Source organism: Lathamus discolor, chromosome 14 (assembly GCF_037157495.1).
Source record: "Lathamus discolor isolate bLatDis1 chromosome 14, bLatDis1.hap1, whole genome shotgun sequence".
NCBI lineage: Eukaryota > Metazoa > Chordata > Aves > Psittaciformes > Psittacidae > Lathamus > Lathamus discolor.
Genome location: NC_088897.1, coordinates 5,837,016 through 5,860,799, shown reverse-complemented (window position 1 = coordinate 5,860,799; position 23,784 = coordinate 5,837,016). Strand labels below are relative to the sequence as shown.

The 23,784-nt window shown below is 48.0% G+C and overlaps 1 protein-coding gene and 1 long non-coding RNA gene across 2 annotated transcripts in view; both read left to right on the top strand.

The window, feature by feature from the left end:
• MYBBP1A (MYB binding protein 1a) overlaps positions 1-17,465 on the top strand; it is a 62,890-nt gene extending 45,425 nt beyond the window's left edge. Inside the window, exons 24-27 of the mRNA XM_065694440.1 lie at positions 2,478-2,591; positions 13,929-14,030; positions 15,156-15,280; positions 16,840-17,465. Coding sequence (XP_065550512.1) covers positions 2,478-2,591; positions 13,929-14,030; positions 15,156-15,280; positions 16,840-17,347 — 849 coding nt within the window. The 3' untranslated portion in view covers positions 17,348-17,465. The remainder of the gene's footprint in view (positions 1-2,477; positions 2,592-13,928; positions 14,031-15,155; positions 15,281-16,839) is intronic.
• Positions 17,466-22,387: 4,922 nt separating this feature from the next.
• LOC136021814 (uncharacterized) overlaps positions 22,388-23,784 on the top strand; it is a 28,340-nt gene continuing 26,943 nt past the window's right edge. The window contains exon 1 of the long non-coding RNA XR_010615894.1: positions 22,388-23,269. This is a non-coding gene — a long non-coding RNA (uncharacterized LOC136021814). The remainder of the gene's footprint in view (positions 23,270-23,784) is intronic.

Genomic DNA, 23,784 nt, shown 5'->3' with positions numbered 1-23,784 from the left:
CATACCATGGTACAGGCACTGAGGAGCTTGTGATTATTTGTGTCACGTTTGCTCTCTGACTGAGATGTTCTTAAGACAAATTTTATTTCAACCAGCAAGTAAATCTCTTCTTTTTCTTCTTTCAAATGAGAAAAGTTGTTCATGCTTAGTATTACATTATCGTTGGGTTACAAAACAATCAGGAAACACAGGATTGTGTTGAGTACAGCAATATCAGTGTTTTAATTATGTGAAACTCGAAACGTATTTTCTTGTACCTAATATACAGGCTGGAGGCATGAAAGCCATGAGTGTGACACAATTACTAAAGAGTGATAGCACCAGCCAGGGCTCTCAGATAACTGGTGTTTTGACTTTCTCATCTATGACATGCAGAAGGGAATGTTCAGTGGGGGTTTTATCCTTTCCTTTAAAACCATTGTCAAGCCTAGTGCTTACTGAGGACTAGGTTCCGTTCAGGGGCTGTTCTCTCAGTCCAGCATTTGAGTCTCGGGTCTTCAGAGCTCCTTGTTCCTTTGGGTGGCTTTGATTTCTGTCCATTTCTTATCCTCACTGACATGCAGTGCTCCCACCCCTGCTGACTGGTACAGTTCCTGAGCAGGCCCTTATTGATGTTGCCTCTGGTCCTGTTTGCCTTCCGCGTAAATCTGTAGTCCTGAGGTACTATAAGGATAACTTAACAGGACTCTTCTCTATTTTTTTGCACCCATTTGCTTTCTTAATTGTCAAAGAAGAGATGGTGCCTTGAGGTTTATGACCCTGCCTGAGCCTTTCACAATGCATTATGGCCTTTTATCTACTCTGCAGGTCATGTTCTGTTTTTAATTGCACTGAAGTGACTTTCCACTACGTTTGGTATATGCCGTAATTTGTTCTGTAAGACACAGCTTCCGCATAATGAAAAGGAACATGTGAGCTTGCCCGCCTTGAGCATGGTGTCAGGGTGCTCTCCCTCCTTAAATCAACGTAACTCTTTTGATGTAGCCTCATTGGTTCCCTGCTGCATTTTCTTCCATGAGTAAAGAGCAGAATGTGAAAACTCGCTCTATGTGGATTTTCCCTTCACTGGCGCAAACTGGAGGGAAGTTTACACAGATGTGTGACATTACTCTGTTGTAACAAGAATACAAGGGCTGGAATTGTCTGATGGGGGACATGTATTCAGTGTCCTGTCCCCCCCCAGGCACCTGGAGTGTGTTGTATGGGAAACACAGACCTCTCTTAGCTTGCAAGGTGTTCTATTTGACTGCCTACAATTTTAGATGCTCTTCCTGCTCTCAGGAGATCCAGGGATTTCTTCTCTTCCTTCACTTTGAGTTCTTCATTAAATAGTTCCCTAAAAATGCTCCAGTAGAAGAGTGGGTATCATATGGCCAGTTTTTAGTCTCTTGCTACTTATTTTCCAGGTTGCTTCCTATAGACCCAAGGCCTATCTGGAGGCCAGGTTGGGTATCACCAGGCTGCATTTTCTCTTGAGGCTTTTTAGACTTTTAATCTCAATGGTGTCTTTGATAAGGAGTTTTACGGACTCTGCTTGGTTGTTTTCTGTAGGGTGGGTTCAGTTGCAGTGTGTGGTTAAAGCCAGCAGCTCTTGCTTTCTTTGGACAAGATTAACTCTTGATGTAATTCCCAATGAGTTTTGGTATTTATCCCCACATTCAATTTCGTTCTGTGTGATAGCAGCTGGAGGCAACACTTTTTCTTCGTATGTGTGTAGAGTTTGCTGGCTAACTCTGTGCTGCTACAAAAAATCTCCCTTTAAATCCTCTAAACTATCAGCACTAATCCTCATTAGTGTACTCTGTGCATCTCTGTCATTTGCTTTTGTCTGTTGCTGTGTTTTCCATGTACCTAAGAAAGCCTTAAAATAGGAGTTCTGGAATAGAAAAGGGCTTGTAAGAAGATTGCAGATTACTGTTGGTTTTCTAGTGGCTACCCTTTTCATTGCTGTGTTAATGCAGAGGCTTAATGAGCAACTTTGACTCCAGGGCAAGGCTGAGCGCTGCTCTGAACAGCAGTTTCCATCTAGGTTTCCTTTGAAATGAAGCATTTGCTAATCTGCCAGCTTTTCTTTTTGTTTATTTGTGCTTCCTGCATTCATGGGGTAAAGAGTACAGTCACACAAAGGGCTGCCTGAAGACTTCTGGAGACTGAAAGTGATGCACTTGGAGCAGCTACTAAGACTTATTTTGGATATTAATGCCTAAATCTAGAAGTGGCATGATCCCTCCACTCCCCTTTGACCTTCTCAACCAGTACCCACCACCCTGTCTCCTAAGGAGTGTCTCTGTTAGGATCTAGAGAATGTTTTCTAACAGGGTAGCATACATGTTGGGGAGGATATGTGGCATTTGGAACATGGCATTCCCTGCATGCTGGGCTGAGTGAGCTGTTTGCCTGAGTAGGGTATTTGCATTGCTAACACCTTCCTAGAGAGTGCAGAGTTTCCACATCTCCTCTCCCCTTTCTCTTTTCAGGCCCAGGCCTGTTTGCTTCTCCGGAACGTTCTGCTACTTCGTGAACTGAAGCTCTTCATGACAGAGGAGGAGTGGGAGGAATTGATAAGAGAAAGCATCAGCCAAGTGACAAAGGTAACAAGCTTCAACATGTTAAATGTACAGATAGCACCTAGTGGGTGCTGCTTTTACTAGTGGGGTGCTTGTTCAAAGAGCTGAATTCTGCAGCTGTGCTCGGCTTAATTGATCTTGGAGGGGTTGTGCCTGTTTGTGCCAGGTCTGAGTAGTGTCCACCAGGATCATAACATTCTTGTAACACACCTGCTAGGTGTATTTTCACCAGCTGCAAGAAGTGTGGTCCCTGTGTGTGGGTCTAGGAAGCAGAGCTCAAGTTTTAGGGAATACCCTCATACAGATCAATTCAAGGTGGTTTTAAAAATAAATTTTTAATTAGCAGGTATTACAGATATGAACTTCAGGGCCAAAGAGATAGAGCTGAGGCGCTCTAGGCTTTTGACTCCGAGTGCATTGGAGGCCTTCTGGACCAGACTCCCTCACTAATACTGTTTGTCAGGCAAACCTTAAAATGCATTGGTACAGAAGAAAACTGGGCTCCTGATTCAGTAGCAGATGCAGATTGCACCTGAAGACAGTTTTTGGGTGCAGCCGTTCTGGGGGAGGTGATCTGCAGGGCAGAAGACTGAAGAAGCAAACACCATTCAATTATATCCTCGTGGATTGACATGGCTGGAACCAAGCAACCAGATTAATGTTGTGGTGTGGTGACTAAACTTGATGACATGGGAGATTCCAGCCTTGGTATTCCTACGTAACTGTAGTATTGAACTCTTCCTAAGTGTAGCTTTCATTCATCTTTAAATGCTGCTTACATGGTAATTTAGGCCATTCCATCATTTACTATATTGGAACAGAACGATTAGCTCTGTTCTCTTTTGTCAAGGAGGAGCAAAATCTAAGCAAGTCAAGGAATTAGGAGGTGCTGTTAATGATTCTCAAGGAAGCAAGTGATCCTGGGTTTCATTAAACAGCTTTTGTTTAATGATTACATCAGGAATCCAATGGGTGGAGTTAGGTATGATTTTCTTTTCCAGCTACATAAAACGTGCCGCTCCTCCCAACCCGGTCATCTCCGTGTTTCTCTCTAGCAGCTGAATACCTGCAGGACTCAGTGATTCACTGGGAAACCACCAACACTTACAATGCCTTCATGTTGTTCTTGTCAGGGAAAGTTGAGCATCTTGCAACCCAATCAGTATTTTAATGAGCTTTGCTACCAAAGCATCCTCCGTGCCTCTCATTTCTGTGGTCATCTGTGTTTAAAGAAAAATTCCTGGGAAATATTGTCAGTTTGTTTGGGCTGTCCAAAGTATACCCTGTGGGCAGGCGGCCTCCCATGCTGGTAACCAGTGGCATTTAGGTTCTAGTTCTCTTTTTGGCCTGTAAAAGCCCTGACATAACAAAGTAGTGGACACGGATGTGCTGGGTTTTGTCTCCCATCCTCCTGCTCCTCCATTGCGCTGACACAATGCTGGTGTGGCTTTTTAGAGCTGGGGCAGCTGCACAGCTTTAAATGTTTTTCAATTAGGGAAGATCAAGAACTTCACATTCTCTGTAACAGTTTTCATTCATAGCCAAAGGCTCACACTTGTGCTGCAAAACTTTCTAAAGCTGCGAAAGGTATGTTGTGTCTTTTGGTGGCGCAGAAATGCTTGCTTATCTGAGTCAGAGCTGTAAAAACATGCAGCGCTCTGTGGTGTAGTAGAACAATACTCATGTCGTGACTGATCTCTTCTGGAGGTGGTAAAAAGTCCTTTGTAGCAGAAGTCAGTTGCTGGAAACTGAGCAAATTTAGAATCTGTACAATGTATGTATTTGTCAAAGAGGGTAATCCACCATTAAAGTAACTTGCTGACAAGTTTATTAGCGCTGAATCTCCAGGTGGAGGTTGTGTGCTTGACTGAAAGAGAAGCTGCAGGTTGGGTGGAAGTTACAGGCTTGACGTTGAAATTACGGGGCAAGTTTGTTTGGACTGTGTTAGGCAAGAGCTTGGGCTCAATGATAGCCCTTTCTGTTCCTGATGTCCATGCATGCCTCTGCTTAGCTAGAAGGTAGGGAGGACATCTGTAGAAGCAAGCTTCTCCTGCAGCTCAGTCTCATCCCTTTTCATCAGAGACTTCAGTGGGCTGTTCCAGGTCAGCTGTGATTTGGAGGTGGGTATGTGAAGTAGGCAGATGTTGGCATGTAAGTGCTTTAATTCATGATGCTATGGAAAACAGTGAAGTTTCATTGCCCCAGGTGAAAGGCTTGCATTTGTTGTCTTTGGCCATTCCTGCCACCATCCCTCACAAACAGCTGTTTTAAGAGGAAAAAAAATACTATAATGGAGAATTTTATAACTTTTTCTGAGCCAGGAGGAAGTTTGAAATAAGCTGTGAGGGCCAGCTGCTTAACAGACTGTACTGGTGTGCACTGGTAACTCAAGCAGTGTTATTGTACACAAGGAAGCTGTCATCTGAAGCCTTTGCTAGGCACTGTGTGTCCTCCGTTAGATCTGCAGCTCTGGCTCTGGTAATTCTTGGAGCACAGGATTGCTGTTGCAGGTGTAAGGCTGTGAGAGAGGATAGGATGCTGTCTCCTGGTGTCTGCCTTCTTATTCTGTTTTGCCTCAGTGGTTGCACTGCATACCTGCAGATCACTTGGTGGGGAACAGCGAGCCTGGGGTGGTTTTAGGCAGTGATATGTGCTGGAACTGGGTCTTAGATATCCCTGAATGATGCGTGCAAGGCTAAGAGGCAGATGAGGGAGAATCAACAGTCAGGAGCTTTCAATGAAGAGACAGCTTCCTGAAATAGCAGCTCTGGCTGCTGCAAGGCAATGGCTTTTGTGCTTACATAAGCTAACTTGACCTTATTTGTTCCCAAAATGCTTAAGCATGCTTATAAAACATACATCACAGTCATGAGGGATTCATGTTTGCCATCTCCTTACTGTCAGCGAGGCAAGCCTTGATGCCCTAATGGGTACTGTGGAGTCGGCTTGTTCTTGTGAGGGTCCTGCTTGCTGTTGGTGCTCTTGGCTTCTTCTGCTGGATCAGTTGGACAGGAAGCCTTGTCCACAAGCCCTGGGACTGCAAAGGTGGGGAAGCAGGGAAAGCCCTGGCACAGTTTGGGCTTCCCAAGTCCTAAGTAGTTACTTTACACAAAGCAGAACCCTGCTGCAGTTGTTCAGGTTTATTCTGATGTTGGCAGTCTAGATGGCTGGGTTGTGTTTACAGTACAAAGAAAGAGTTGCTTCATCTTGTAAATGACAGAGCTCACCTGAGATTCTACAGTATCTGACAGAAACCTCTTCAAGACGTTTGTTCTTTTATCAGTAGGACTCAATGTGCTTTACAAAGGAAATCCAAGCCAGTGGGTTGTTGCTGTAATGAAGCAAGTATTTCACAGAAACCCAAGAGCTAATGTATTAGTTTACTGAAGTTGCTCACCCTGTTTTACAGATGACATGCTTGCCTGGGAGCTGAGCCAAGAATCAAACTCGGGTCTCCTGAGACGTGCCAGAGACCCCTTTGTACATGGATAATCTGCGTGTTTCTTAACTTGGCTTCAGATAGGAATCTCTGTCCCTCTGTTATCTAAGGAGGATGGTGGTAGTTGTGAGTTCAGGCTGCTTGGAGTCATGCAGTGATGGTAATGGCAGAACCTGAGAGGCCCAAGTTCCCCATTTAATGCAGGAAACTGCTGCCTCATTTGGGGAGGGATCTCTGTGAGGTTGCTGCTAGGGCTCACACAATCTTTCTGGCTCTATCAAGTGCATCAACTTGGTCTTTCAGCACTCCCAGTTGGCGTTGTGGGCACCTTTTGGTGTTTGTTCCCCCTGTTAGATATATTTCCATTTTCTTTCTGATATGCTATGAAATTGCTGTCTTGGCTTTAGAGTGATCCAAAGCCGTGCCAATTTTGTAGTCACTCGCTGACAGATTTGCAGCAGGAAGCACAGGATCTGAGTACGTAGTTTCATTACCTTTTTTCTGTCATCCCTTTCCCAGGGACTGGCTTGCCCTCCTGAACCGAGGGGCTTTGTGTAACTCCCAGTTGATGCTGGAACTCCCGGTTGCAATGTGGAAAGTCAGGGGGAAGTGGGAAAGGATTGTGACAAATGTTCCAGAAAATGTCTATTTTCATGGCTGAGCGACTCCAAAACAAAACAACCCTCAGAAAACTTGCTGGAACTGCTCTCTGTGGCTTGTACACAGCAGGTTCCTGAGGGTTTCCTTTGCCTCTTCTGCAGTGAGTACATCATAGGAAGGACTGAACTTTACTGCTCTTTTTCCCCTGTGCTTGTTTTGTCAGTGTCATAAGGGATGGGCAGAGCAGATAATGTTCAGGTTGGTTGGTTGAAACCAAAATGGGATCAAGGCATCCTGGAGTGTAAAAATGTTCACGGGCTCTGATACCCCAAGTTCAGTGCAAGACCAGAGACTCCCGGTCACCAGTACTGGAGACCTTCAGGTGAATATAGACATTATCCTAATGACACATGTGATGCCTCCTTCCACTTAGCTGGTTGCTTGGACAGGGCAGGCAGCCACGCAGTCATGAATGTAGATAGACAAGGGATTAAATGGCCTGTGCAGGGAATGTTCCAGATAACCCAAGCCCTCTTTTCCAAGAGTTGTGTCTAAGTGATTGTATGCTCTCTGAAGACTTTTATTGTATGGCATTAGAGGGTTTTGTTGCTATTGTGTTGTTCAGTTGGTGATTTAAAATAACTATCTGGAGCCACACAGCATGTGTGAGGGGGAGAGGGATGGGTATACTGTATAGCTTTCCAGTGGAGACATGCCCTTCATTTCTGAAGGGCACATTTGATTATCGGTGTCTTAATTTGTAGGGAGATAAATTATTAACAGTGACTTCATCAAATCTCTGAAAAAGCCATTCTTCAGTATTTTTTTTTCGTGAAGATTGCCTGAACTTCTATCTGTCCGTCTTTATAAATTCTTAATTCATTGCCCTTTCTCAGCCTCTTAGCTTGTAAAATGAGGCCAGTAGTGATTTAACTGATATCTTTGACGTGCTTTCAGAATACTGGATGTCTCTATGGAGAATTCATTTCTCCTCTGTCCCCTCAGCTGTCCTGGATGGTTTTTCCCTGCTGCATTTTTGTATGGTCTGTGGAGGAAAACAAAAATCGGATCTTTAAACTTGGGAAAGCATTGACATTTTCTGTGAGCATAGCTTCTGGATTGTGGGCTCCTCCCTCTAATAACAGCCAAAGTAAACACTGCAAAAAATGCCCTTTAGTTATACCCTTCAGTACGTGGCTCTGCTTTGTCCGCTACCTTCCCTCTCTCTGTTGATCAGGGACGAGCAGAAACTTGGTGGTTACCTTCCCTTTGTGAGCATTTCTCGATGACTTGTTTCTCTTAGAGATGCAAGGAAAAAAGTTGTGAACATTTGAACTATATCTTCAGAAACTTGTTGAGAGAGAACAGAGGGAGGAGGGACTGCCTGTGCTTTTATTCCCCCTTTAAGTGTTCTCAGCAGGAGCTGCTGTGTTGTTCAGGTGGGTGGTTGAGAACCTCTCCTTGTGTTTGGCTACCTTGTGCACATGGAAATGGATCTGGCTCTGTGCATAGGTGGAAACTGGTGTGGAGAGGCATACTCTTCCCTCTAGCTTGGGTTCTACTGTATAGCGAATATTGTAATGAAAGAAAGCGTTTGGGGGTGGCTTTTCTGTGTTTTGTGAAGCTCAGAGTTGATTCCTGGCTCTGTCGTGGTCTGTGTGATTCCGTCATCTTACTTGGCTTCTCTGTGAAATGGAGGGAATGATGCTGGCTTACCTCTTACCTCTCAGGAGAAATGTGAGCGTAATTACAGGTGAGGTGAGGATGCTTACATTGGGTAATAACAGGAGCTACGAGCATGTAGAATACTAAAATACTTCATTTGGTTGTCAGTTTGTTATTAGCTTCTAAATAGCAGAGGAAGGCTGTGCCTCTCCCAAACCTCTCAGCTTACCTACATGTTGATGTGGGAAACCCTGTGCATTGGCTCAGGTCATGGGCACACGTTTGCAGGGCCCAAACCCCACTTGCTGGGGCCCCCTCTGCAGGTGACTCCAGCACAGGGATCTGAGCCACACCAGCTGGGTTGTGTCTTTGCTCGGGGACCTTGCATGGAGCCAGAGCGAAGCTTTAGCTTTCAGAGGCAGTGTGGAAGCAGCCAGCATGCTGAGATCAGACCTTCAGCACTTTCTTGTTGTGACTGTGGCTGTTCACTAGGGTGGAAATTCTGCTGAGCTAAGTGCTGCAGGAGAAGAGAGTTTACCCTAGCAACCTTGGGCTGTGCCAGGGGCTGTAAGGTCGTGCAGGGTGGGTGGAGGTGTGTGTTCTGCAGAACGCACTTGGCACTGTATTCAGCCACGAAGCTGCACATTTATCCATCAGCATCAGGTCTGTTATGGGGGAGGAGGGAAAAGGATGGAGATCGTGCAGTGTGTGGAAAGAATGTAGGTTGGCTGGGCTCCTCCAGCTCACAGAGCAGTGATGGATCTGTCAGGCTGATCCCACGGAGGGGAAGGGCTGTTTGTTTTCAGCAATAAAATAGGCTGAAGGACGTGCTGGGAATGCATAAATACTAAATGGCATTCAAACTTCCAGCTAGGAAATGTGCGCGAGCCTTCATAGCAGAGCACTCCTGTGCGCTCTGGAGATACTGCTTTGTCTTGTGAGTGGGTTAAGTGTGTCCTCTCCCCTATAGTACCTGTGAAAGGGGCAGAGGTGTAGGCAGGAAGAGGTTGCAGGCTTGGGTGGATGTGGAGACTTCCAGAAACATTACCTGGCTCCATGTAACAGCTAATTGCCATCTTCCCTGCAGGAAACTTTGGGCAGCGGCTGGGGTGCTGTCATTGGCTCAGCAGTGGCTGGGATGCTGACTTGGGCTCTAGACGTGCATGCACCCTTTCTGTTGTATGGCAAGTTTCAGGGGAGTCTTTGGCTTAGACTAAAATCCTACCTACCTGTGAAACTGAGGCATGGAGCTGTGTGGTTAACTAGCTGCTAGCCCTCTGTCCTACTTGTATGACTCAATTACTGCAGGTATTCACGTACTGTGCTCTAAAAAACATCTTTTATACTTTGGGAAGGTGAAAGAATGCTATGAAGTTCAACAAGAAATGCAACGAAGGCTGGATCCTGCAGTAGTTGGGATGCCTCCATGTTTGATACAGGAATTAGGAATATAAGAAAATTGGTTGATAAGATGCAGTGGATGTGCTGTTCTCCTTGTAGAACCCGAGAAGCAGAGAAGCCTTTCACCAGAAACAGCCAGAGGCTTTTGGAAGCAGCATGTTTAACAAAACAAGACAAAAGCATCTCTGCCAGCTGAATCCATGTAGACTGAAGCAGGAGCTGCACTGCTGTGTTGGCTTGAGATGAGATGGGAGTTCCAGCGATGAAAACTGCCTCCATATTTTTTCCTTTTGGAAAATGACGTGCCTAGATCTGCCGACAGCTCAGATGTACAGGCGTGATTAACCATAACAGGTATCACTGAGCTGGAACTGAGATTCCCTATAAAGTGGGTCTATCTGTTTACTGAAGGAGCAGGAAATAGGAGAAAACAAACGTAATCAGCAAGTGGTGCAAGTGTAGCTGTTGAGCACACGTTATGTGGTCTCTCTGCTTTTAGCATGGAGTGACTGGGTCATCTCAGGTTGGTAGTGCTTTCAGAGGGCAGGGGAAGGGGGAGTTGGATACCTTTGTGAACAGCGCATGGCAGAGAATCACAGAAGAGGTGGTTAGACAAGTTCTTCTGGGTTTTCCCTTAACCCTCCACCATTGACCTATAGCATAGCTGGAAGGAAAACCCCTGCTCTGTGCCTCAGTCTTGCTATGTAAGTGGAGATAGTTGCCAAACTTGTGCAAGTCTTTATGATCTAATCAGTGTCTGAGACTCTCCTAAGGATGCTGCAGACGACTGAAATACTACTATTCTTTCTAAGGCATGCTTGCTATGTGTTGCAGTTTAACATCTGTTAACAGAGGAGTTTTTGCTTTAATTTTACGATTGTATTGTATACATTCCCTAAATGAAATCGTGGTAGGCCTGCAAAATTATTGACCTATGCAGCTGGGATGGCATCTTTCGGATAGCTGAGTGAGGAGCAGACCAAAGCAATCCTGCTCTGTGAACCCACAGCATGCAGACAATGGTCCATACCTTACGTAGCAAAAAGTTATGGCAAATGCTTGAAGTTTGGACCCAGTTCCCATTGAAGAAACTTGGGAATTTCATTCCTTGAGAGCAGTTCCCTAAAGCTCTGCCAGGTCCAAAGTCAGCTTCTTTTACATCTCCACAGTGCAGCATGGTTTGTTCTGATGTTGCATGCTAACACAAATCCCATGGAAGCAAATGCTCCGCTGTGTGCAATCCCTGCTTTGGGAGGATGAGCGTGAAGCAATATGACAGAAGATACCATCTCATATAATGCGTCATGGGAGGCACAATGAGCAGTGATGGTGAGATCAGGAGCTGAGCAGGAATTGGACTCAAGTCTTTGAGGAGGCTTCTCTGTCTCAACCATACCACATGCAGAGGTGCTGGTGGTTTTGTGCTTTTTGGAGTTAAATTTCTTTTACAGCCTTTATTGCAGAAGGGAAAGGGAAAAGGTGTGTGTTGAGAAATAGTAAGACTTTATCTGAATCCAGTTTCCTTAAAGCAAATCCGTTTTGCTTCTGGACTAGAGAGAGTTGTGCATTCTGTGAATTACCTGCTGCTCCTTTGGCTTCTCCACCCACTCATACCCTTTTCCTTGTTCCTTCCTGGTCTTGAAAAGCTATTTAAAAGTGATCCATTTCAGTAGGGAGCTATTTGTTTGCAGATCACTTAAATTGTACTAGATTGCTTCTGGCTATTTATGCTGGTGGAGCTGTGCCTGTGTTTCCAGACTCATGCAAAACACTGCTTTTAATATAGATGCTTATTCTTACAGCATTGATGTCGCTAGACCGGTGGTATCTTCTGTCTCCAGCTGGGCAAGCCACCCTTTCATTCTACAGGTCTGCATGAATTTGGTTGGGCATGTCCCAGCTTCACAAGCACTTGAACGCTGTTCTCAGACTTGTGAAAATCAGCCCCTGGGGTGGTGTTCAGGGCTATGGGGCTTTTCTCTTGACTTTAGGACGATTTGTTTCAAACCCTTCAAAGCATCAGGGCAATTCTGGGCAGCAGCAACAGGCAGTCGAGCCAGTGTGATTTAAATGCAGTCATCTACATCACTTATCTACAGCGGGGAGAAAATGCAATTTCTTTTTAACACCTCAATTCTAAAATGGTTGTAGGTTGTGTATTAGAAAGATGAGATGACAGCTGCCTTCAACTGGCTCCTTTGCGCAGCACTGCCCTCATTTCTCTTGTCCTGAATAGCTGACAGGCCGTACTGATGTTCTCTCAGACAACTTGTACACAACTAAGCAAAATAAGGATCTCTCTGACAGCTTTAAGCACAGGTAATGCCTGTTACCCTGGCAATATCTTGTTCTTCAGATTGCAAGGAAAATTTTAATGCAAATCATACTTTTTCAATGTTCTTATTCATAATTATAATTATAGTTATTATTAGTTCTTGTGGTAAGCTTAATAAACAGAGTGTGCATGGTCCATGGAGTGTTGTATCCTACATGTGAAGATTTATTTATATTTTCATCACACCCCTCTATTTGTTTCTCGTTTTACCTGAGACTTCAGAGCTGTTGAATTGTGTGACCTTGTAGGTTAATGACAGCTCTGCAATAGAGTTGCAGCATCTCTCTGTATCAGGGGAGAGTAATTAGCAAGTTATTAGTAGTCAGATGAAGTTGTGGTATGAATTTGCAGCCAGCAGAACATGGTGGCTTTCTAATACAGGCAGCAGGAGAACCTCAGAAACCAGAGAAGAACTGAAGTCCTTCCCTTTCCATTTCTTGTCCAAGAGTCCAGGCAGACAAACAGGAGAAGTAAAACCATTTTCTATGCTCCCAACCCCAAGGAACCCCAGCTGGGTGTGTGAAAAGGTTCCCACATCCATGCTGTACAGGCACTGGGATGGATGGCTACTTCTTGACCATCCTGGTCAGGAAATAGTTGTATCTGCTAAAAGTGGTCCTTATGCTCTTGCTGGACATCATTATTTGCCTGTTGTGAGCACAATTACTGAAGAGCTTGCTTCGGGCAATAAATTTCTTACTTTTCTCAGTGTTTGTGAGGATTTTGACTTTATTTGTTAGCTTTATGCTGACATAGATGGAAAATGGTTTGCTCAGAGTCCTTAAAATTACTTCTTTAAAATGGAGCAGAAGCAATAGGTGGTCTAATGGGAGAGACTGCATCTCCCAGAGAGCTATGACTCTCTAGCACTGGGTAGAGATGTGGTGCAGAGATTTATCAATGATGCAGGTTGCCTGAGGAACTGAGGATGCTGAGCTGGGGGTGGGTCTTGCCTGTTGTCTGCGTTGGCATGTTCAGATTCCATGCAATGTCAGGCTTGGCCACAAGTGCAGCCTTCTGTAGTGAAATAGCCTGTGGTGGGGAATGCTGCTGCCTACAGTAAGCTTGTCCCTACAAATCCTACCTGATATTCGTGTAATCCATGCAAGCTGTGGGGCTTGCTGTGGTGTGTGCATCCCCGCAGAAGCAGAGCAGGGAAGAAAACTACCATGTAACTGGGCTGCAAGGACTAGCTGTAGGCAGAGGATCAGCACCCCGGAGCCATTGGGTCACCTCTTTGATCCAGCCACCTTTTTATAGCTATTTTGTGACCTTCTCCACTTGTAAATAACTGGCTTTTATTTGACCTGTCTTTGGAGAGATTTTCCTCTAAGGCAGACCTTTCAGTGTTTCAGAAACCCTGCAGCACATAAAGGGAACACTGATGAGGTTTTTCTCTCAGTCATTCATTTCAGTGAATTTAAGCTTGATTGACAAGCCCTGTTGTAATGCTGGCAACTGGGAGTTCCTCGGCATAAGTGTTAATGGATTTTTGCATTAGTGCTTTATGTGTAAATCCCAGCTTCTGCAGCTGAGTAGCAACGTGTCCCTCAGGTGAGTCTGTTGTCTGGCAGCCTCCTGGCCTTTCCAGGGTGGGGACAGAGATACTGTCTTTGCTGTTTTTCTCTAGGAGACAGCAACACATCTCCAGTTGTGCTTTAGCGTAGGAGCTAGAGAGCAGCAAGGTTGTGTGTTTGCGGTCTGCTTGCTCTTCTTTTGTCCAGTTGTTTCTTAATTAAGCTGAGCATCAGCAGTGGCCACCAGGTACCCTCCTGAGCCTTTCCAAAGTTGTGTTCCAGGGTTATTTTGGTGACAGGTTAATCCTGCCATTCCTCACTCGTTTTCTGCTATCTCCCGAGAGGAGTGATGTGTTTTCCTGTTTAACGTGTGCCGCATGTCAATCTCCTCATTTCATTTGCAGAGTTTGAAAGCGGTTGGCAAGTGCATCCCAAAGGCTGAGAAAGAGAAAGTTGCCAAGAGCTTCGAGCTGTTGAACTTGCTCCTCAAAACTGTGACAGAGAAGGTGAGTGCAGGACCCAATGTGTGCAAATGGCTGCTGTTCTGAATGCCACCAAAGCCTCTTCCAAATGTCACGCTTGGATTTTACCTTGTGACTGCTACATCCCACCTCGTTTCTTACCAAAGGTACCACCCCTTGAGGGAGTGCCTGGCTGGGGTTGAGGACAGAAAAGCTCTTGTGTCTGCAGGAGTGATCCTTAGTTCTTACGAGCTGATCTCCCTGAGCTTGTTGAAGGATTTGTGCAGTGTTGTGCAAACATACGTGGCATCTCCTTTCTAATCAGCAGAAATATGGCCTGGGATACGCTGAGGGTGAGATGGGTTTTGTTCCAAATGATTGCTCTCTCCTCTCCACTGAACCCCAGAGATTCTGATTCCCCAAACCTGACACTTATTCTGAAGCTTTGTTAGCGGGAATGAAGCTTTGTTTTCCCAAATGAAAAATGATGTTTTTGAACCCGAGAAGATTTTCTATAGGTGATAAACCAAGTCTCCAGCGTGGTCTTATTTACTGGAGCAAAATACCACAAGCAGCAGTATTGCTGAAGTGCAGTTTCCTACTGATAAGCACTGAGCTCACACCACAGCCGGTTTCTTTGTGAAGAGCTAATAGGAAAGTGGGTGGAGGAGAGAGATTATTTCCAAGGCTCTTGTAGGAACTGAATAGCCTTTGAGACACTCCTTTCTGCCTGATTTTAATGAAATTATCTAGTGGGTTATGGAACAGGCAGCGTGATTGTGTTCTTTAGAGACCAGGCTGAAAATGCTGCTGCTTTTCTTTTAAGTACATAGTCACTTGTTTTCTCCCCCTGCTCCCAGCCATGGGCTGAAAAGAGGACCAAAGGACCTTTCAGTCCCCTTTATGCCAGTAGAGTTCTAGAGCCAGACTGGTGCCTCTCATGCTAGAGACCCAGTTTTCAAGCAAACCCTGTACCATATGGCCTGATGTGATTCACCAGGTTTTGCCCCCAAATTGTAGTGGTATTGCAAGTGGGCTTAGGGCAGTGGCTTGGAGGAGCCAGGCAGGATTGGTTATTCTTACCATAGTCGTATCCTGAGGATGAACTGAGTTCAAATGCCCCTTCTGAGTTCACTGTGCAGACTGTCTGTTTGTACTTGCCTCTTGCAGCATCTGCACGTGAAGCTGACTGAGGTGGAAAAGGTGCTGTTAGGTCTGAACCACCCAGAAGGCATTGGGAATTCCGCACGTCTCGACTCTCTCTACTGGAATGTCATGCATTGGCTGAATTATACGTATGTATATGCTTGCTGCTTTGGCTTTTTGGCTTGCCTGGGGCATTGACTGCCCGTCCAACTTGTCTTCATTGATGTGGGGAAGTAGGAAGAGAAAGAACGTCAAGGCACTGTTGGATTGATTCTGCAAATGTGAGGCTGGAGGGAATGAGTAGCTGTTGTGGAATGTGACTGGATACTGGAGAGTACATGCCAGGATCTTCGATCTTCTCCAGTGATTTTTGTGCTCCTTAGTGTCTGGATTCCCATCCCAGTGCTTGGAGTGGTTGCCTTGCGGCTCTGAAAGCTGGGGAGCATTCAGTGTTCATGCTTTAGTGCTCCTGTGTTAAATGTCAGCTGGGTTAGACTTCTGTTCCAGGGCAAAAATGAAGTGTAGGATCTTTTACTCCTTCCTGCTGGCACTATGTAGTGAGACACAGCATTAGGCAGTGCTGGGTGCTCTGCTCATGACTGGGAGCTGCGGGTGGCCTAGCTTGTGCTATCTCAGCCCAGCAAGAGGCTCTGAGGGAAATGCTGGCATGTGGCTCACTGTGAGAGGGTTCATGGGCAGGGAGACATCATACAAGGCAGCTGAAGCTGTTGTGGCCCCTTCTAATGACTTGAACAGGGCACAGTGGCCTCACCCAGCCTTATGACCAGAGCCCTGGGCCCATTTCCAGCCTCACACAGGTTCCCTGGCATTGTTCTGCCAGGGCTGTCGCAAAGATAAGGCTTGGTTTAGGAGCTAGTAGACTGCAGCTAGGAGGAGGATTGTTAAGGTAGGAAACGTGAGCTTTTGCATGTTCCGTAAGGAAGGGCTTGGGGTTCAGGGGTGCAGTCTGCTGTCACCGTTGGTGCCGAATTTCTGTGATGCACAGAGATGTTTGTGCACAGCAGGTCTGGTTTGTGCACAGGATCCTGGTGGCAGTGCTGAGAGGGAAGTGCTAACCTCAGGTTGTCAGGATGGCGGTTTTCCATCCCGAGGAGATGCAGCTTGAAAAACTCCAGAAAACTTCACACTGAAAGCCAGGCCATAGGATTACAGCCTGGTTTACAGCTCTCTGGGAACTGAGCTGGTGCAGAGCAGCACAGACTGGGTGGTGGTGGAGTTGCTGTTGGACTCTGTCAGAGAGCAGCAGCAGTGGCTGTATTGCGTGTGCACAAAAGCTGCCTAGATGAGATGGAAAGGTCTGTTTGGGGTTCTTGCTGGAAGATGACCTCTTCGTATTGTTAGCACAGTGAAGGCCTGGGGCTGTCACCTTGGACAGGCAGACAGTGTCTAAGTAGCCTTGCATGGGGCCACAGGCCAGGCGTGCTTGAGAAGGTGCTAAGTACAGTGTTACCTGTCTGTGGAATGGGGATTCTTCCTCAGGTCTTCATGTGTCTTCTTGAGTCTAGTCCAGCTCCTGCTGTTCATTAACCAGTCCCTGTGCAGCCTGAGGACCACCTCCAGGGATAACGCTCCTCCTTGCAGCATGCCTGTGCTTCTGCCTGTTTGTGGACTGCCTGTCGCATGGATCATTGCGCTGTTCCCTGGCTGTAAATTAAGTTGCTCTTGATCTTTGGTGTTCTCTCTGCAGGAAGCCCAAGAAAGAGAAGACAGCCAATAAGCCTGAGCAGGAAGCAGAGTCGCTTAAGAGGAAGAAGAAAGGCTTCCTGCCAGAGAGCAAGAAGCGCAAGAATCGCAAGAAAGGCATCCAGGAGAATGGGGTAGCACCAGCAGCCGGTGAAGATGGAGACCCAGCAGCCCCAGAAGAGCAGCCCCTGGGAACAGAAGCCCCCAAGCAGAAGAAAGGCCTCGTGCCTGGTGGCAGCAAACACAAGAATCGGAACAGAGAGATCAGGGAGAATGGAGTAGCACCAGTGGGCAGTGGGGAGGCTGCTGTTAGTGGAGGAGATGCTGTGGCTCACAAGAAGAAGAAGAAAAAGAATCTGAACAGGAAAAGAAAAGGTGATGGCAGCAATGAAGCCGAGCAGGTTCCAGCTGCAAAGAAAACCAAGGGGACTGTCAGCCAGGAGCCCCAGCAGAAGCAGAGCAAAGCCAAGGAGAAAAAGAAAGCGAAAAAGGCTCCAGTGCTGCAGGACTGAACTCCATGTACTCGCCTGGGGCTGGCGTGGCCCAGGAGACTGTTTTAATATCTTTTATACTATAGTTTTTATGTCCTCCATGGCTTTAAATAAACCTTCCATGATGCTAAGCTCTACAGCTGCTGTGTGCGGAGGATTCCGCCCAGAGCACAGGGAGCTTCAGGAGGTCACATACCCTCCTCTTTCTGGTGCATGCCCACCCTCTCTTCTCTGGCAGTGCCAAACAGCCTGTGCTTGGGAGCACAGACTCCTGTCTCCGTGATTTCCCAAGGCAGAAGCAAGAGGCTGGTTTGGATTTCTTGAGGAGCTGTAGCAGGTGTGCTGGCACGGCTGAGTTCTGTGGTTGAGCCCTGTAGGAGGTTCAGAAGTAACTCCTAAAGGCTCATTTCTGTCCTGCCCAGGCCCAGCAATACTCGCAGCTTTTTCAGTCTGAGAAATTCTGCCTCTGAGTTGCCTGGGGTTAAATGGGCTTGTACATGCATGGTCTGAGGTCAGACGTATCCAGTTGGCCACTTGGGTGTCATCAGTAACTACCATGATCTGACTTCCTTGCCTTTTTGCTGCTGGGTGCAGGAGGGGTGATGGCCCCTTCATAGCACGGGGACATCAATAAATCAGTGAAACAGCTGAAGTGGTTGATTGATTTGCTGGTCTGCCAGGCCAGCAGGCTCTGTGCAGCCATGCAAGGCACCCGGCACCAGCAGCCTTAACAGCAGTCTTCAAAGGTGACTGCTTGGGATTGCACTGCTTATTTATCCCCATGAATGCCAGAATCAGTCCTTTGGAGAGCATCAGGACCAGGTTCTCCGACGTGTTGGGTTTTGTTGAGCACTCCGTCTCAAAATGGTGTTTGAAACCCCGTTCATGTTGTAGCTGCCTCTACAGCCTCCTCCTTCCTTTCCTCACCCCCACCTTGCTCCTGGGGAGCAGTCCCCATCCTGCAGAGCAGTTTGGTGCTGGCTGCTGTTGCTGGCAGAGTGATGGGCCCTGGAGCAGGGCTGTTCCAGCTGTGCCTTCGGCTGTCATCCTGCAGGTGGGTCCGTGCTACCTGACATAGATAAGCGCACTGGAAATGTCATGTTGCCTTTGGAGGGAGTGAGAGGAGAGCTGCAAAGGGCTGTGTTTGCCCATGGCTGTTTATCTGCCTTTGCAATGATTCTTCTCTCGAATGACACAAAGCTCCCTGGGAGACCGCTGCTGGCAGCAGCACAGACATGTTCAGTTGCAGACCCCTGGGTAGGTGCAGCCCTTGTCTCGGCTCCATGTCACAGCATGATCCTGCAGGCTCTGCTCTGCATCTTAAGGAGCCTGCTGGCTCCTGTTAGGAGGAGGTGAGGGCTGGAGTTGCTGTGCTCAGTGGCTGGCAGGGCTCAGCAGAGAATGTCCCATCTTTCCCTTTCTGCCTTCCCAGCTGCTGCCTCTGGCACTCAAGGTTAGGCTGGACTGAGGAGCACTTTATTGTTGCCTTGGAGGGTGCATCCTGGGTGAGGAGTAGGGGCAGTGGAGCTGGATGCTGCAAGTCAAGTGTCCTCAGGCAGTGGCACAAATGGGGACAGGAGGTGAAGAGGAGCTCTGCCAGAGTCCCTGTGTGTGAAGGGAAGCTCTCCCTTTGCCCACATTTGCTACCTGTGGGCCGGCAGCCTCAGCAGGGTCTGCTGGTCCCCAAGGAGGCTGGAGGCTTAGGCTGCAGGTATGTGGCCAGGACAATGCACATCAGACCTTTACTGGCTGGTGCCTGCATCTCTGCGTGGTGCTTGTCTGAGCTATTTAGTGCTGGACTCGTCCTGCTGGACCTTTTCTCCCAAACCACGTATTAATCTGAAGGTTGTTGTAGGGTCCTGACTGGAATGGCTGCTGTTGCCACCTGCAGAAGAGCTCCAAGTCTTTGTTCCCTGTCAGAAGGTAATGGCAGTTATTACCAGTCTTGTCCCCAGGAAGAAGGGTGCCTCTGCTTCAGAGGGGACTTGTTGGCACTGGGGCTGCAGCCCTGCCTCTGCCATTTGATGCTGAAAGCTGGTTCGTTGCCTTGTTAAAACCTCAATCCTAGCTAAGCCCCTCCAGATGTCTCCTGAGTGATGACTTTGTGTGTGTTATGCAAATGCAGCATACAAGAGGCCAGCAGGTCAGGACCATCTGTGTTCAGTGATCCAGAGATGCTTCAAATCTGAACACTGTCTTCACTATTTCTTTCCTTCTTTTTGTGCCTGTAAAGGGCATCCTGGGACTTTGTACCAGTGCCCCTGCAGAACTGAAGGAGGGGCAGCATGCAGGTGTGGTGGGTGGGAAGCAAGGTGAGCACACAGGTACATGGGTGTGTTGGGAGTGGGAAGGCAGTGTTATAGAGCCCACTGGGGTGCCTCTTAGGATGTGCAACAGGGCAGCAGCTTGATGGGGCTCTGGGAGCTGAGCCTGGTGCTCAGTGCTCAGGGCTGTGAGCAGCCTGGAGCAGTGCCACATCAGGCTCTCTGGTTTGAGGGATGCCAACTCGCCCTTCTCTGGGAATGTGAGCCAGCTCCTGGGCCTGGCAGGTGATGGGCAGAGCAGGTACTGTGGGCCCATAACAGGAGCTTCTGCCTCTGTGCACCTTTTGAGGTGAAGCCTTGTCTGCAAGTGTTTCCCCTCAGCCAGGGTCACAGAGCTTAAGGGTTCTTGTGGATCAGTTTATCACCGTCATTTTGGGAGGAGGGCAGGGCAGGGCGAAGCAGAGGCCGAAGCCATTTCTGCTGTTTCTGATGGTGATGGGGTAGAGCCAGATGTCAGCTCCCAACCTGGAGAGGTTGCCTTTGGTCTCTGCCTTGCCAGTGTGGAGGCTGCTGTGCTCATGTGTGTGTTTCAGTCTCCAGCACTTCCAGAGCAGTCAAAGGACCAGGAAAGCTGGAGGCATTGTGCAAGTTGTGCTTTGGTAACTACTCCTTTGCCAATCAAGTTACTTGACTTCAGGCTGGCTTTGATGGACAATTGATAGAAAGCAGTCACTAATCCACCAAGTCAAATCCTGTTTCACTGGCACTTCTGCACTTTAACAATTGCAGAGGTTTCGTTTTACTTGATTTCATGTCCTGTCTGTTCCTGGACCTTTGGGGCTTTAGTGGGTAGAGTATGCTTTGGTTTTAATGAAGCCTTTTCAGCTGTCCTGGCCCTAGATGCTTTTTGGAAGTGGGAAGAGCTCAAGGGTTCTTCTGAATGCATGAAAATAGCCTCAGGCCCCAGGGCACTGAGCTCCAGGGAGCAGTGCTCTGCGGGTCACTGCTGGGGACTGGCCTTTGTCCTGGGCAGGAGCAGGGCTATGAACCAGCCACCGTTACCACACTGGTGCCTGCTTCTTGTGTGAGGCCTCAGCCTGCTTGAATTGGCATCACGATTGCTTGGTCCTGAGGTGTGTTAAGGCTCTCCCCATTGCTGTGACCGGCAGAAGAGTCTGTGCTGAAGGGTTTGTATGAGATCTCTTGAAGGAGTTCTTCGAGGCCAGATTGGACAGAGCCTTGGGCAACAGCATCTAGTGTGAGGTGCCAACCCAAACCATTCTGTGATTCCCTGCGAGGGTGCTGAGGCGCTGGCACAGGGTGCCCAGAGAAGCTGTGGCTGCCCCATCCCTGGCAGTGTTCAAGGCCAGGTTGGACACGGGCTTGGAGCAAGCTGCTCTAGTGGAAGGGGTCCCTGCCCATGGCAGGGGTTGGAGCTGGATGAGCCTTAACATCCCTTCCAACCCAAACCAGGCTGGGATTTGGACAGGGTAGAAAGGCTGGGACAAGGCTGGCTTGTCTGTGCAGGTGAATAAGGCTTTATCAGGTGTAGATGGGTAGTAAAATATGCTCCCTGCAAAGGGGATTACAAATCCCCGTGTCAGGCTAAGCCTGTGCTGTGTTCAGGTCTCTGTCCTCCCTCTGAATCTCATCCTCGCAGGTGAGACCAGCCTTGATCAGTGGCTTTCAGAGCTCGGCCCAGAGGTTTAATGTGAATTGCTCTTGTTGCCAAGTTTTGTGTCCCGAGCTCATTTCCAGCAGTTGCAGATGTGTAAAATACGGCCTGAGACTGGCTCGAGACCTACGTGTGGGACACATAAAGAGGGAGGACGCGTGCCTGGTCTTGCTGTCTTCAGGTGCATTCCCTGTGAGTCCAGCATGCAGGATGGGGAGTTGCAGTTTCAGTTTTTCTCCCTTTCTCAAAGGAGAAGCTGCCCTCCCCAAGTCATAGTGGAGAAAGGGCTTAATGGTAACATCTCTCTGATGGCTCTGAAGGGTAATTCCTTATAGCCAGAAGTGCCAGGTTACAGGAATTGGCTCAGACCAGGGTGTTAGCACGGTTTGTAGTGTTCTGCCTTGTGGTGAGACCAGAGGAACCAGCCTGTTCACTGCTCAGCAGGAGGCCAGCAGCGTGTGCTGGGGGTGATGGGACACACCAGTCACTTGGTGCTGGTTTGGATGGGGCAGTGACTCTCCCACTGTGCTGGCTGTGCAGTGAGGGGTGTCCTGGGCTGGCCAGACGTGAGGAACCCCTGGACGCAGCAAACGGGGGCACATTATGGCTCTTCTGGGCACGGGAGAGCCTGCCCACAGGGATCATCTCCTGACTCGCAGCTGTTGGTCATCCTGTGCAGACACAGTGGAGGCTGAATTGACTGACGTGAGCATCGTGTGCTTTTAAGTGCATTTTCAAATGCTAAAACATTCATGTTTTATTTTTAAAGTAATAGACTTTGTGTTGTAAAGAGATTTTGCCAGGAGCACTAGGAGGTAGTTGCAGTCTGCTGGAGTGAAAGCGAGGGTGCTGTGCAGTCAGAACCTCTTTGTGGAGCCGTGGTAAACGCACCCACAGTCAGCTCAGACCTCCGGCGTACGTGGCATCAGCTTGTCCAGGCCAGCGTGGGCTCCCCGAGGTGATGGGCACCTCTGGGCTCACGTGTTGGAGATGGTCGGTGTAGTCGCCCTGTGCAGGCCCACACAGCGAGGCTGTCATCGTGTCAGGCTGCAGATGGGCTTGGTGAGAGCTCTATAGAAACAGCTTGGGGAAGAGCTATGGAAAGGAGGGACTGGAAGAGTGAGTGTGTGCACGCACGTGTATGTCCATGGTCAGAGACGGGCAGTGAACAGCAGCATCACGTTAGCAGCTGTTGGTTGATGGAAGCTAAAGCTGCCGAGCGCCAAAGCTTCGCTGCTGGGACATTGGAAGTTATAAACTTACACTTCTGCAGGTCATTTGCAGAGGTTGCTCAAGCTGAAAGCCTGGAGCTGCGCTGCTGAAAGGTGATCAGGGCTGAGCATTGCAGCAACGAATCCTTCACTTGCATGTGTGGCCTGGCCTGGACACCACTTGCGCTGCAGGACAAGAGCGCTGGAGGGAGGTGCTGCAGGAGAGGTCCCTTCCACCTCTGGTAAGGGGAGACTTGAACCCACCTTGTCTGTGCTGCTGCTGCAGCCCAGGGCTCCAAAAGCTCCATCTTTTGCCCTCAAGCAAGGTGCCACCATCCTGTGAAGCTGGCACATGGCTGGTGCAGGACCCCATGAGGAGGGCAGCCCTGGTGCCTGCCATGGCTACACCTGGGAACTTCCTGGGATGCATCCTGCCTCTATTCCTGACACCCAACCCACAGCTACCACCATAGCAGCCATTTCCATCAGTGAGATCTAGCTCTGATGTGTGTTGCTGGTGGATTCTAGACAGGGATGGAGCAGGACCCTGCTGTTGTGCCCATCACTGCTGCTTTCTCCCTGCGCTGATCCTAGGCTGGATCCAGGCAGCTCCAAGGGAAAAGGCAGCTGCCATCCTCCTCCTGTGCTCCCTCTGACCTTGCCTGCTCCTGGGGTTATGGTTTAAAGGAGCTCCAAGCAGGCTCACTGCCATCCACCCTGGAGCCTTGTCCAGTCAGCAACCACAAGAGAGCACAGCCAGAGCAAGGGGTGCCGCAAGAAAAGGAGCCAGAAGGTATGTTTTAAATACTTTTATTTCTTAATTTACATAAAGGTATATATTTGGCTTATTTATCTTTTAATTTTTTTTATACTCTGAGATTCACAATCAGCTGCTCTTAAAAAATAAAATAGTCATTTGCTTCTGAAAGAAATCAGAAAACTATTTTATACTCCTCCCTTGTATAACAAGAAAATATACTAATACTCCCGTACATCACATAGTAAAAGTGATTGTAAGTGCTGGTTACCAAACAATAAAGCAAATGGAGAACACCATTAGGACAGAGGGTGCAGAGAGGAACTGTGTTGTCAGAATACAGCCATTCATTTCCAGGGTTTAGTTGTCACCCTGAGGCTCTCTCCTGGCTGGTCTGTAAAAGGGGAGAGGCTCTGGGGCTCACCCAGGTTCTGCTCTGATGATGGCAGCAGGAGCCTCCCACTGCTGTTATTTGGGTTGGCAGCTTGATGGTTTTTGGGTCATTTCCTTGCCTCTCTGTGCAGTTCCCATTACCTCTGTTTCTCTCACTG